We start from the raw sequence: 13806 nt of genomic DNA, 5'->3' as shown, positions 1-13806 counted from the left end.
GGGGCAATGGACATATCACAGGATAACAAAGTAGCTCATTTTAAAAATAATTGCTATATTTATTTTTATTTTATTAATTTATTCAGATTACAACTCAATTGTTATCACATCACTTGTATCCTCCCATTCCTCCCTCCCTCCTGCTTTCACCCTATTCCCCTCCCCTAGGTCTATGACCGAGAGAGACCTCCTCTCTGACTATATAGTCATAAGCTATAAAGTCTCATATTGGTAGCCTGCTTATTCTTTCTTTGAGTGCCACCCGGCCTCCCCACCAAGGGGAAGTGGTCAAATATGGAGCATCAGAGTTCATGTCAAAGTCAATCCTCCCTCTCCACATAACTGTGGAGAATGTCCTATCCATTGCGTAGATTAGAGTAAGGATTCAATGTTTACTATTGTATTATTCTTGGTTAGTGCAATAGTTTGAGCTGACTCCCCTGGGTTCTGATCCACCCATCAAGATGTTCTTCTTGTATGTTTGTAGGACCCTCTGGGTCCTTCTATTTCCCCATCTCCTATATTTCTCTTACCTAGAGTCTCAGTAGGATGTCCTCACATCTATCCCAATCTCCTGGTAAGTGAAGACTTTGGTGGACATGCCTTTTGGGCTAGTGCCCAATTATCAATTCCAGAGTGATATTTGAAGTACAGTATTATTTTCCAATGTTGAAACCTCTTGTGTATGGATGGTGTCCTGGAAGATTCCTGGAAGCTCACATCTGCATCTGTTTATTATCGCTGCGCTGTGTCATGTGGGCTCTTAAATATTTCAGCATGCAACCCTGAGAAAGTGAGGGTGAGGCAAACAGCCTTGTTATGAAAGTCATTCAAACATTACAATTCTCTGAAAGCTCTCAGAATCCCCAGGGTTGTTCTTAGTAGGGAGTGCCAGCCACAGTATGGTGCAGAGACTAGGAATGAGAGACCAAGTGTCCATCCCTGCACTTTAAAAATGCATATCTTAAAAATAAGAATAGGAAATAGGAGATAGAGCCATCAACACACCACAAGTGGAGGCAGTCAGTCTGATAACGGTTCTACAACATGGCAGCTTATGCCAATACAGTATTTTTTCAAGTAGAGTTACATATGATAGCGGGTTTAAAAAAATCAAGGTTCCATGTGTGTATGTGGGTGTTTATGACACACACAGAGAATGGGAAGTGAGATGGAGAAAGTGTGTTTCTGTGTGCGTGTGCATGTGCATGCGTGTGTGTGTGTGTGTGTGTGTGTGTTTTCCATTACAAAGCAGCCTGATAAATCATCTAGGCCTAATGAACTAGCTGAGTTTCCTGAGGAGAAGAACCAAGGGGAGACAGGGCCTCTTCACACTCAAGTACACAGATGTTAAGATTTGTACGACAGTGAACAAGACTTCTGGTACATAGTCAGCATTTAAAATACAGTGCTGCACATATTGATATCAATATAACTGTTTTTCTTGGTGCAATAAGCATTGAAACTGGCATACAAATGCTCTAGAAAAAAATCTAAGGATTTCTAGTCCTTAAGGGAGTCCTTTATTTATACAAACCATTGTATACCTCACACTGCTTTAGCACTGAATTCACACTTCTAATTGCCCATGGAAGTGGTATCTGTAATTTGCATTTACTTTACTTCAACAAATATTTTATGCTGCAGCCAACAAAACTTACAATGTCAAGACATGTATTCATGCCAGTTGAAGAAGAATTCTTTAGCTATAATTAATAAAACTTAATTATATATAATTTAAATATATATAATATATATTAAAAATAATAAAATATAATTTAAAATATTTTTCTGCCTGAATTTTTTTCATGAGTAAGTCTCTCAAAATGTTTACATTTTGTTATACATTTGGTCTTCCCAGAATAAAAGATTGAAAACACCCCTTAATAACTGCATGTTAAACAGTGGTGTAATCTTAATATTTTGTACTTCCAAGTTTAAAAATACTTGCAGAGCTTGTAGTATTTTAGTGAAGGCAAAAAAAAAAAAATACAGTTGGTGGTGCAGATGCCCAGATCCATATGCACCTCATTTAACAGGGAAGTGCTGTGGATTTCCTACCTCACAGTAGCTAGAAAGAAAAAGATCTCAGATGCTGAGAGCTTGCTTTCTTCCACGATGATAAGCACTCTATGGAAGTGGGGTGTTGAAATCTGCTTTCATCTCTTCTTTATTGTCACTGGTCAATAGACACTTTTGAATGCTGTAATGGTGAGTGCCCTGGATGTTAATTCAGATTTGCACTCTTAAGCAGCATGCTAGTTTTATTTCTGTCTTAAAAATATAGATAAGAAAATTCATTCATAGCCCACCTCACTTCAACAACCATGCTGAAATTTGGTTAAACATGTGAGCATGTGTGTAATTACATGCAGAAAGTATACTTTTAAGGCTCATCCACAAATGTATAATATTGTAATGGCTGGTACAAAGCATAGCCAAAATAGTCCCCCCCCCCCATGACCAGGACTCTACTTTTTCTATAAATCTGTATGGACTAATCAATATATCTTTTAAATTATTTATTGAGAGTCAGGAACAGGAGCGATTCCCCTCCCCTCTCTCTCTTTCCATCCCTCCCTCATCACACAGACATGTTTAAAGAGCATTTCAGAGAGCCATTTAAATTGTACTTGTATAGTCTCTTTATCTCTGTTTTCTTAAATGGGAATAATGAATGTTCTTATCTTACTAGGTTTAATAGACTATAAAATCATAATGTATGGAAGTCTTTAAAATAAAAGTGAATACACTGTAAATAATCAATAAATGTCAGCTCATCATCACTATTCATTGAACAGCCTGTGTTCTAGTGTTTTGGTTTTCACATATCATGATCACATTTTTGTTTAATTTTCATTTTTTTTGGTTTAGTGTCATACATTCTGAAAGATATGCCATGCATTTAAGGAATGTTATTAGAATTTATTTCAATATGCAGGTTATGGGCAAATAAAAATTATCCTCTTTATTAAGTATTTAACTTTTTAAAAAATTCCAGATAACAAGGAGCAAGGATCCAAAATAGGTTTTTATGTTTTTTTGTTTTGTTTTGTTTTGTTTTTTGCTGGGGGCGCAGTGCTATGGGTATGTCAAGGACAATTTGGAGTGCACGCTCACCTAGAATCCATTACCTCATAAGTATCATCATAAGAATCCACTATCTCACCCCTTACCTCATAATTTGCTAGTATTGCAGGTAGATGCCACCATGACCAACTTCAGCCAACTTTCAGTTATATATGTCTACTAGCGAGTCATAGACAAAGAATCCTTGGGACTTGCTAGTCAGAGAGTATATGAATCTGCAAGTTTCAGCTTAAGTGAGCGAGATTATGTCTCAAAATACAGAACAAGTACTTTTTAGGAAAACAATGGATGTCTCTCTCTGGCCTCCATATCCACACTCTGAGTGACAATATATTATATGTCTGCTACTGACTGCTGGTAACTACTCCAATTTAAACGAAATGAAGAATAATATCAATTTTCATTCACTAATTTGTATCTGATCAAATGCCCTATGTAGTTTATGCTATCGTAGCGAAGAGTAGAAAGTTAGAAGATTTCTACCACTGAGGAGTTTCATTTTGTTTAGTTTGAAACAGGGTCTCATGTGGCTCAGGCTGGCCTTTAGACTTCCTGGGTAGCTGAGACTGGCCTTGAGCTCTTAGTTTTCTAGTTTCAAGCTCTGAAGTGTCAGCTGATGCAGTCGGACAGTGGTGGCCAGATATATCGGCTCTTAGTGGTTCTGAATTGGGCCCAAACTCAGAATTAGACTGCATGTCTTTCACAGGTGACTGCCATGCAGCCTTCTGACTAGGAGTGGACATTGCTCAATGATGTTCTACCTTCCTACTTCCCAAATGAAAGGATGGGTTCAAAGACCACACTGCAAGAATGTTAGAACGAGCAGCCAGAGGTCTGTTAGTAGAACTACTGCACCTCTTATTGTCTGCTACTTACTTACGATTCTATAATTTGTATTGTTTTCCCATATCCATACAGAAGAAAGCAGAGGAATTTGTCTCACCCCAGTCACTGGACAGGGACTGTTGCCACCCTGTCTGTCTTCACATTATGAGGAATAACAATGTGACTCTTTCACTGCTAGTTTTGTTAAGGGCTAGGAATAAAAAACTACAGTATATTAGGACAAGTAAGTTTTATATTTTAAGAGGGTAAGTGTAAGAATAATAAGCTATATCACAGTACTGTGTCAATTATGTTTATTTTTGCCTATCCATGACATGTAACACGATCATGAGTATCAATGATGGAAATAGTAGCATACTCTTCAATAAATATCTTTATAATACTCATGAATATCTTCATATTGACAGAATAAAAAAATTAAACTTTAATTTCTAGTGTTTTGTTTCCTTGTATATTTAGAAATATACGTCATGGTTGTAGTCTTACATATTTCTTTTGCAGAACTGAAGGAAAGGAATAGAAATAATGGTGCATTTGTCGTTGTCTGAATAGTATTGTTTAGGCAAAACACACTAAGCAGACAAACATCATTTATTAAACACTGAACCCTGGGAGCCTGCGATGACTACTCAGTCTTTAAGTGCTTGCTGTGCAAGTATGGGAATCTGAGTTTGCCCCACAGCATCCACATGAATAATAGGCATTGTGCTACCTATCACTCCAATGGTGGAGAGTCAGAGAGTGGAAGACCCTGGGAACTTGCTAGCTAGCCAGTCCAGCTGAATTTGTCAATTCTATTGTATTGTGGGTTTCTCTCTCAAAGGATACACTGGGAGAAATTAAGGAAGACACCTATGTCAACTGCTAGTCCTTATGTGTGGATATGTAAACATTTATACAACACAGAGAGAGAGAGAAAGAGAGAGAGAGAGAGAGAGAGAGAGAGAGAGAGAGAGAGAGAGAGAGAGAGAGAGAGAAGGAGAGAGATTTGATGTCTTACTAAATGTAAGGGGCATGTACCCACCCAGCAGGGCTGAGGTCCTGAGATTGACTCTCATCAAGAGAAAAAGAAGCAAGTTAAAAAGACAAATTCTTTCAACTTTTCCTTGAATGTGAATGTGCCTACAAGAGAGTACAGTGGAAGCCATGTTACTGAAGAATGCAGTAATGGACATCACTTAATTTTACTAATGTTGTTCCTAAAATTGCAGCTCTGGGGAAAATGCTCATAAGTACATAAATTTAAACATATATGTACATGGTGACATTACCTTTGAAAAATATCCTTGAAATACAAGTTATGTAATCCTGATCAAATTAATGCACTATAATTATAAGTCTTACCTTTTTCAGGACTTCATTGTATATTACAATAAACATGTATACAACATAATTATTTGGGATTGTATGTATGATATGCATAGTATGTATGTGTGTCTTGCTACAGCTTTCTGGGACAGTGTTTAAGGTCATAAAGTCAAGGTAAGTGGGAACCAGAAAACTGATATCACTCACTATCCTCAAAGCTAAGAGCCAAATGCAGTGACTTGAGGCAAAATAAACCGCTTTACTTTTATCTGGCTTTCATGTTCACTTTCACATGTTTTTTTTTTTAAACCTCACTATTTATTGGGGGAACATAAATGTCATTGTTAATGGAAAATAGAGTTTGAGCCTCTTTGTCAGAGGCTACTGATGTGCTGGACTCCACTTATCATTCAGTTGAGGGTCTCTGGTCACGGAAGCAGCCTCCCCACTCTGTTGCCATGTGTCATCTCTGTGTTCAATAATGGCTAATGCAAACATCTTAAAAGGGTCTTAAGGAAGTCAAAGAAGTAGAAGGAAACAAGTATTGGAAAATACCTCCAGCTAGATTGAGGGAAAGAAATAAAAATTAGAGGCTAGACTACAAAATTATCTTTATGAAGAAAGAGTCAGTCACGATGCCTTCTTTCAGGAAACGAAAATATGAAGGGGGATTTTTATTTCTTAAGCCTGACTGTACTGCTTATATAGAGGTCTAGAGAGTAGGAATAAACCTGCTTGATGAATCATTTTCATTGATTAATAACTTCAAGTTTATTCAATTCTGTGATGGCCAAATCAACTTAGTATCGAAGCAAAAAAAAAAAAAAGTTACTCAATGCTAAAATAAAAAAAAAACATGGAGGAAACTGAAACATATATTATTAAGTGAAATAAGCTAATTTAAAATTTTTAACTACCATACAGTTCCTGATAGATGATATTTAGTTACAATCTCCTAAAATATTTAAATGCCAATGTATTTGTTGAGCCTGAGAAATTTAAAACAAATAGTGAAATGAATTGCAATAGACTATGGAGGCTGTGTAAAGGAATGCCTGTGCAAGCTACTGTGTTAGTCAGAGTCTCTACTGCTGCAGCAAAGCACCATGACCAAAAAGCAAGTTGGGAAAAAAAAAAGGGTTGGCTGGGCTTACATGTCCACACTGCAGTCCATCACTGAGTTAAGCCAGAGTAAGATTCCAGGGCAGGAACCTGAAGGCAGGAGCTAGTGTAGAGACCATGGAGGAGGGCTGCTTCCTGGCTTGCTCAGACTCCTTTCCTATAGAACCCTGGACCACCAGTCCAGCGATGGCACCACCAACAGTGGGTTGGGCCCTCCACCATCAATCACTAATTTAAAATAATCCCCCAATACTGGAGCATATGGAATCATTTCTCAGTTGTGTTCCCTTCTTTTCATATAACTGCAGTTTGTGTGTTAGATGACATAAGATTAGCCAGCACAGTCAGCCAGAGTAACAACTATGGGGAGAAGTTGATAGTGAGAGTTTATCCATGGCGGGGAGGGCATGTAGCATGAGAACGACGGCCTTTCTTCCTTTATCGTGTTATCCATTTACAAAAAGGTCTTCACAAACATATATTTAAAACATTAATGTCTGCTTTGATATTTTTTGTCGGAATTGTCTCAGAGGTTTATCTTTACTCAGATAAACCCTACAAATAATTATGAAGAGTACATATTTTACACTCAATTTTCTCCTAACTAGTCTTTTGGAAACATTTCTTAGTGTTATAATATATGGATTGCATATATGCCCATATTCTTGCACTTAAAATATTTAAAATATAATGGTGACAATTAAGTGCACAGTGAAGCTTTTATTTACAAAATGTTACCAGCCTAAAGACAGAAATATGTGTGTCTCTTCAAACCAAAAAAATATTTTTCTTCAAAAAGTGCTGCTAAAAAATCTGTAGAAACAGAAAGCAGATGAGTGGCTTTGGGAAACTGTGTAGATGGCAGCAGAGCAGCTGCCTGTGAATGCACATAGTTTGGACAGTGACAAAAATAGAATGTTGATGGTGGCAAAGGTTGCCCAATTCTGTGAGCAGCCCAAAAGCCATTTACTACGTATTTTAAATAGGGAACTGGGATATAAATTTTATATTTGTAATAAAGCTGATATTTATAACAAGGCGTTAGGATCAGAAATGCTAAAGTGTGTATATATAGAGAGTTTCTCACATTATACAGTGTACATTGGGAAACAAAAATGGAGTTTTCGGCCCTCATAGTCTCCATTTTTACTTTAAAACAATATTACAAAAACAGATAGTCATACTCGTTACCTCCTGTAGAAACATGTACAGTTTAACTTTCCTTCTCACTGCTCTCACTTGCTCAATTGGAAGATCTTATGTTAAAGAGTTAAATTAAGATGATTACATCATTTCAAAGATCCTGAGCTGGGCATTTAGGAAAAAGGCTTAGCTCCCCGACCGGATGACTCATGTCATAGTTTATCACCGTAATTTACTGTTTTGTGTTCCAAATCTGGAATTACAGCTACTTCAAGGGTCAGCACTACGGGACAATAATAAATTAGAAGCCCTGATGCCTGCAGCCAGCTAAGCTCTGGTTGGCCTTTGTAGTTATTTAGGGAATGCTGAGGTCCTTTTAAAGTTCCCTATTATCTTTGAGTTTTTTTCTTCCTTCCAAGTAAAAAGAGCTATTAGTTTGTATTTGTTAGGTAGTGATCCTTGCATTGTGAAGAAGAATTAATTTCAAATGTATATCTCACTGACAGATGTGAATGAGAGAAGAGTTGGTGTGTAATGTAGTGCCATAGTAAGGGAAAGCAAAGCGAGTGGGTGAAGAGTGTCTCCCACACAGGGCTCTGATACCTATATGTGCTGTAGATTCCATTGGAAGGTTCTCTTGTGAAATGTTCAGAATAAAATGACAAGTAATAGAATATAAGTTATCATAGAAAATATTTATGTTGTTATTAAAGACCAAATTGTGCTAATGTGGGTTTATGTTAATGTGTAAATTCTTTCCCTTATGTTCATTGGTGTCTTGAAGGAAAATACTGCCCAGATTGGCAGACTTAAATGAGGAAGACAGACTTGCATGGCTGGCAGTGAAAACTTTGGGCCATCCATATTTACAAGCCTATTTCTCCTCTGTCATGTGTGGATAGTATAGTTGACCTCCCAAGGTTAATGTGAGAATTAAGTGAGATGATGTGTGAAAGCCCCTGTTAGTGATTCTGGCCCGATATTAAAAACACTATAAAAGAAACCTATTATTAGCGACAACATCAGCAAAGATGAGGAGCGAAGGCATTTAATAAAGCATTACAGTTGATATTTGAGAATACTGAGATGACCAGATAAGATAACAAGAACAGAAAGAGTCAGAGCTGCAAACGGATCTGTTAGGGGGATGCACGCCAGGAAGGACAGCTGGTCAGACTGCATGTATTTGATTTATTATTCCCCAGAGCTGATGGCGGACTAGGAATCCACAAGACACTCAGCCCACTAGTCATCCTGGTCAAATGCTTCTTGTCAAATGTACACCTTGGTTATAATTGAGTTTTACCTCAGGCCTCTTCAGGTGCTTATGATGTGGTTTCAAAGGCTTCTCTGTGAAATGAGTCTTCCATGTGAAGGAGCTCCTGTTTTGTATTATCATCAGCAGCTTTGAACAAATATTTAATTTCTCTACAATTGTCTTAGTAGAACACAGTTCATAAAAATATTTAGAAACAAGGTCTCAGGCCAGGAACCAAAGCTACTTGTTGCTGAGCCTTGTGATCTGAGTTGGAGCACTGGATTTCTATCTAGGACAAAGAAAGGAAGATGGAAATGGGTTCCTTCTGTATTAACTCTTTGCATCATGTCACATGCCCTGGGCAAATGCTAAACTGACTCTATCATCCTACAGTGGTAGACTGCTGAGCCCCTGCCGCTGGATCCGGGAAACCCCGCTCTTGTTTACACCATTCACAGAATATGTGGAAAGCTAATACATTGGTGTTCTAGTGCTTTTGTTTATTTTATATTTAAGATATATACGTATACATATATATATACACACACACAGAGATATATTTTCACAGTAGCTAGTGTTTTTAGTCATAGTCATTTCATATTTTAAATGTCCTTGAATATTTTAAATGTATGAATATAAATACGTTTTCCAGGTCTGAGGATGAATAAGGGTGCCATCACCCCTCCACGTTCTTCTCCAGCAAATACGTGCTCCCCAGAAGTGATCCACCTCAAGGATATTGTGTGTTACCTGTCTCTCCTTGAAAGAGGAAGACCTGAGGACAAACTTGAGTGTATGTTTGGTAATTGTACTTATCCATCAAGCTGGGGGTTGGATGAGGGACTGTGTAAGCAGGTATACTTGCCTAAATTGTTTGTTCACTTAATGAGCTGGCTTAACAATTAGAAAACAACAAACAACTTTTCTCAGAGTCAAACAATCCAAAAGTTACTATTAAGTTTAACTGGACATGCATCCTATTGAAATTCTGAGACACTGCATTTTGTTAAGGAATGTTGAACTTTGGTTATTATGATGTGAAATTTTATCCATGTTTATCTTTCATATGATTCCTTTTTGTTTTATTCTTTGCTCTTTTGAGTTAACAAGAAGCAATTGGGAACTTTGAGTTGTTTGGCAAAGCATTTATTTCCCTCATCTCAGGAAGACTTTCCAAATCTTCCAAACAGGGAGTGAGAAATCTCCTTCTCCTTACACACACACACACACACACACACACACACACACACACACACACACACACACACACCTTACACTCTTCTCCATGGAAACCTCCTTTCACCATCATGCTAACTCTCTCTAAGACAGAGAACAATTTCTCAAGTGCCTCAGATTTAAGACTGGTTCTTATCCTATAAATAATTAAACAGTATCTTTGTCTCTTTGATAGTATGGACAGGTAGGAATTTTCCTACCATGAGAACACTTTTTAATAAACTACAGTGACTGAGCGCTCCCTGGTGGTAAAGTCTACACACAGCAATAAAAAAGCATACTCTTCAAATGACTAACTGTAAGGCTCATTATAACTGAAGCAGTCACTGAATATACTAGACTAATCATATTATATTAGAGATTAAAATAAATTAAAAATTTACTACCAAAATTGTAATAAAGATAATAAAACAAATTTCAATATTTTTTACTAAAATTAAAAACAGTGTAAAGTATTAGGATTGCAATTACAAAGCATTTTAGTTAAATTTAATCATAACTTTTTGATATTTCCTCACAAGAATTTACTATGATTATTCAGGAGTCATACCAGCTTACGTTATGAATAAACCATAAGAATATTATTCTTTAAATATGTATTTATTATTCATAAACATTGAATATTTGCATTTCAAGATTTATTTTGTATTCCTAAGAACATGTAGAAATCTCTCTCATTCCAAAGTAAACAGTGAATTTCTATTGAAGTGATGGCCAGAGAGAAAGTTTGCTCAGGTGCTGTCATTGCTGTGTTTGGGATGATGATGAAGATAAATATTCTTCCCAATTGGAGACCTAACGAAGGTACCATCCATCTCTCCTCAAATGGACTTTGGTGCTGCACTTTGAGATTGCTTTGAGAGGACATGAGAACCACACTTCTTGCTTTGTGGCTCCACACAGCTTGTCTACAGATGCAGGCAGATCACTCATTCATCCTACAGCCCTGGATAAAGCCAATCAATTTGACCCGCTGTTCACTTTCCTTCAGTGACATTCTTCTTTGTTCTTTGAGGTTCCCAGCTCCTTCCCAAGCTTACAGAAGACTCAGTGGCATTTTCCTCATTTTACAATCACACCTTCAGATTGTTCTATAGACCAGGCTCTGTGCTCTCATGTTTTCAGTCTTCTCAAAGTATTCTCTCCTTTCCTGACCCTATGATTTTGATGGTCATCACTCTCACTATTTATCAAAAGATTCAGGAATTTTGTGTTTTACCTTTTCTTCTTGAATTTCTGATATTTTGTTGCATCAGTGAATCAAATCCGCCCTTCATCCACTTCCTTAGCAAGTTGTGTTTTTATCCTGTCTTCATTTGTACATCTGCAAATTTGTAACAATCTTTCACATTTTCAGTTTCTGAAATTGTTCTCAGGAAGATGCACATTAACAGTCTCTAATAAGCTACACAGTTACTTAGAAAAAAAAGCATATTAAACATAATTTTAAAAATTTAATTCTGGACCAGAATTAAAAAGAAATGGTGACTAGAAGCCCCAGAAGTGGATATGATAAAAACCTAAAATATTACTTGGGAGGGTGAAAAATGAATCTGGATCTCCTTTGAGGTAGCTAACCAAAATGGGATATACAAGTCTTGGTTTAGGTCGAATGTTCCCACACTCACCCACCAGTCTCACTTGCTGGGCTGTACACATAGGTTACTGGGTGCTGCTGGATATGGGACCTGAAAACTGGCTGATTAAAGTGCATATGCATGAGACACATGTGCTGCTTTTTTGTCCTGGAGCCCCATTTGAATGAGGAATGGATTGTGTAACTTTTCTGTAGTGACACCTCACCACCACCAGTTTACCTGAAAGAACCGCTTTCCTTGCAGTGGTAGCATTTATGATTCCTTCCGGTTGGTGTTCAGCGTGACTGCATTGTTTCCAACATTCAGGAAAGAAGGATATCTTCTACCAAAATGATGCTTCTATTTACTCACTCGTACTTTGTCCCATGCCCCCTGCAATCTTTCTATCATGTACATATACAAGACTTATCTTATAGTCTACCCCATTGAAAAGACACACACAGGCATACTGGAACATAAACCATTTCTTCACCTGCCTTTCCTTTACTTAGTCCTCATTTCTCTGTGGCCAAGTGTCCTGCGCACTTGGATAGTGCAAAAAGAGGACATGTGTGCTGCGGTTGCAGGGGGATTCCTTTTCTCTTTCCTAGGAGCTATCATTTAGCTGGCCACCAGACACACTTGCAAATTCCACTGGTGTAGATGACTGTCCTCCATGTTCGCTTTGTCCCTCTTTCCCAGAGTTTCTGACCTGTCCCACTGCCACTTGAGTCCTCTCTCACGCTATGAATATTCCTGCCATCTTCTAATAGGGCATATTCTGTTGACCTTTATACCATACGCTAATCTAAAACGAGAAAGGTCATCAGGAGGAAAGCATTTCGGGAGCGGATGATTGTCATTAAGAAGTGCCATGTTGCCGCTGTGTGTAATATTAACTTTAGAAGTTCTAACATGCGTCACCAACAGAGCCTCATGGCCCTTCATCTGCTCAGATTTCCTATAGATTGTGAATAAAGTGACTGAAGCCACCTGTCTTCCGTAGGTGAGGAAGGAGCATGGCTCCCTAGCTATTGTGTAATGCTTTTTTATTTGGAAAAGCCACAAATTACACTCTTGATAGTTATTTCTCTTTCAGGAAGTATGGTGAGAAGGAGAATATTTCCCATTATATGGGATTTCAAAAAAAAAAATTAACTCCTGTCTTTAAAATTTAATTATCAGTTGTTGAAAGGCAGGTTACTAAAATTTCTATATTGAAGAATTCCCAAATTAAATAACATTAAAATAAATACTTTGTTCTGTCTAATAAATTCTACATTATGTTTTTATATCAGTGGCATATCATGGGAAGTGCAGAGACTGTATAATTTGTATTGTAAATATTGAGCAGAAAGCACAGATATTTTTTCAAAAATTTTAAAAGAAAAAGTCTTAGAAAAATAGGAATTTTGTGATCTTACATAATGTGCCTCAACTCTGACCTTCTAGTGAAATCCAAGTGTGGGCATAAAACTGCCTCTACATAAAGAGAAATGACATGGTTATAAAAATAGAAAAAGGTGGGCTAAGCTAGTTCAGAGCTTTGCAGCAAGTCTACCATTGACACATGTCACATTGACAGAATAATCTACGTATTGGTCTTATTTTATTTTTTACTTTTTTTTGGACCTGAAACATCTATAAGTCTATATTGGTTTCTAAATTAAAACCTGATTTTTGAATTATAATTTATTCAGATTACATCCTAATTGTTATCCCCTCACTTGTATTTTCTGATTCTCACCCTTCCTCCCTCTTTCATCTTATTCCCCTCCCCTAGACCTCTGATAGTAGGCGCCCTCTACCCTACCATACACCACAGCCTATCAAGTCTCATCCAGATAGCCTGCTTCCTACCAAGGGGAAGTAATCAAATTGAGGGCACAGGAGTTCATGTCAGAGGCAATCCCTGCTTGCTTTCCCTACAACCATGGAGAATGAGCTGTCCATTGGCTAGATCTGAACTGGGGGTCCAGGTTTACTGCATATATTCCTTGGAATGTTACATCAGAGGGTCCAGATTTGCCAGCCTTGATGGTCTCCATGTGGGGCTCCTGAACACTTTGGGTCCTTCCATTCCCCAATTCTTCCATACTACTCTCACCAGGAGTCTAGCAGCCAGTCCTAGCATCTGTCCAGATCCCATGCTGAGTGGAGACACTCAGAGGGTATCTGTGTTGGGTTAATATCCACTGAGTTTTTTAACGACCTACTTTACCTTGA

At 37.6% G+C, this 13806-nt stretch overlaps 1 protein-coding gene across 7 annotated transcripts in view; it reads left to right on the top strand.

Annotated features, from left to right (window-relative positions):
• DGKB (diacylglycerol kinase beta) overlaps positions 1-13806 on the top strand; it is a 693335-nt gene that overhangs the window by 172850 nt on the left and 506679 nt on the right. For all 7 annotated transcript variants that reach the window (XM_084791209.1, XM_084791212.1, XM_084791211.1 and 4 more), the window contains one exon: positions 9420-9560. In XM_084791209.1, coding sequence (XP_084647335.1) covers positions 9420-9560 — 141 coding nt within the window. The remainder of the gene's footprint in view (positions 1-9419; positions 9561-13806) is intronic.

This window comes from Acomys minous (genome assembly GCF_964271855.1).
Source record: "Acomys minous genome assembly, chromosome: 8".
In the NCBI taxonomy this organism is placed as follows: domain Eukaryota; kingdom Metazoa; phylum Chordata; class Mammalia; order Rodentia; family Muridae; genus Acomys; species Acomys minous.
This window is presented reverse-complemented; position numbering and strand designations above follow the sequence as displayed.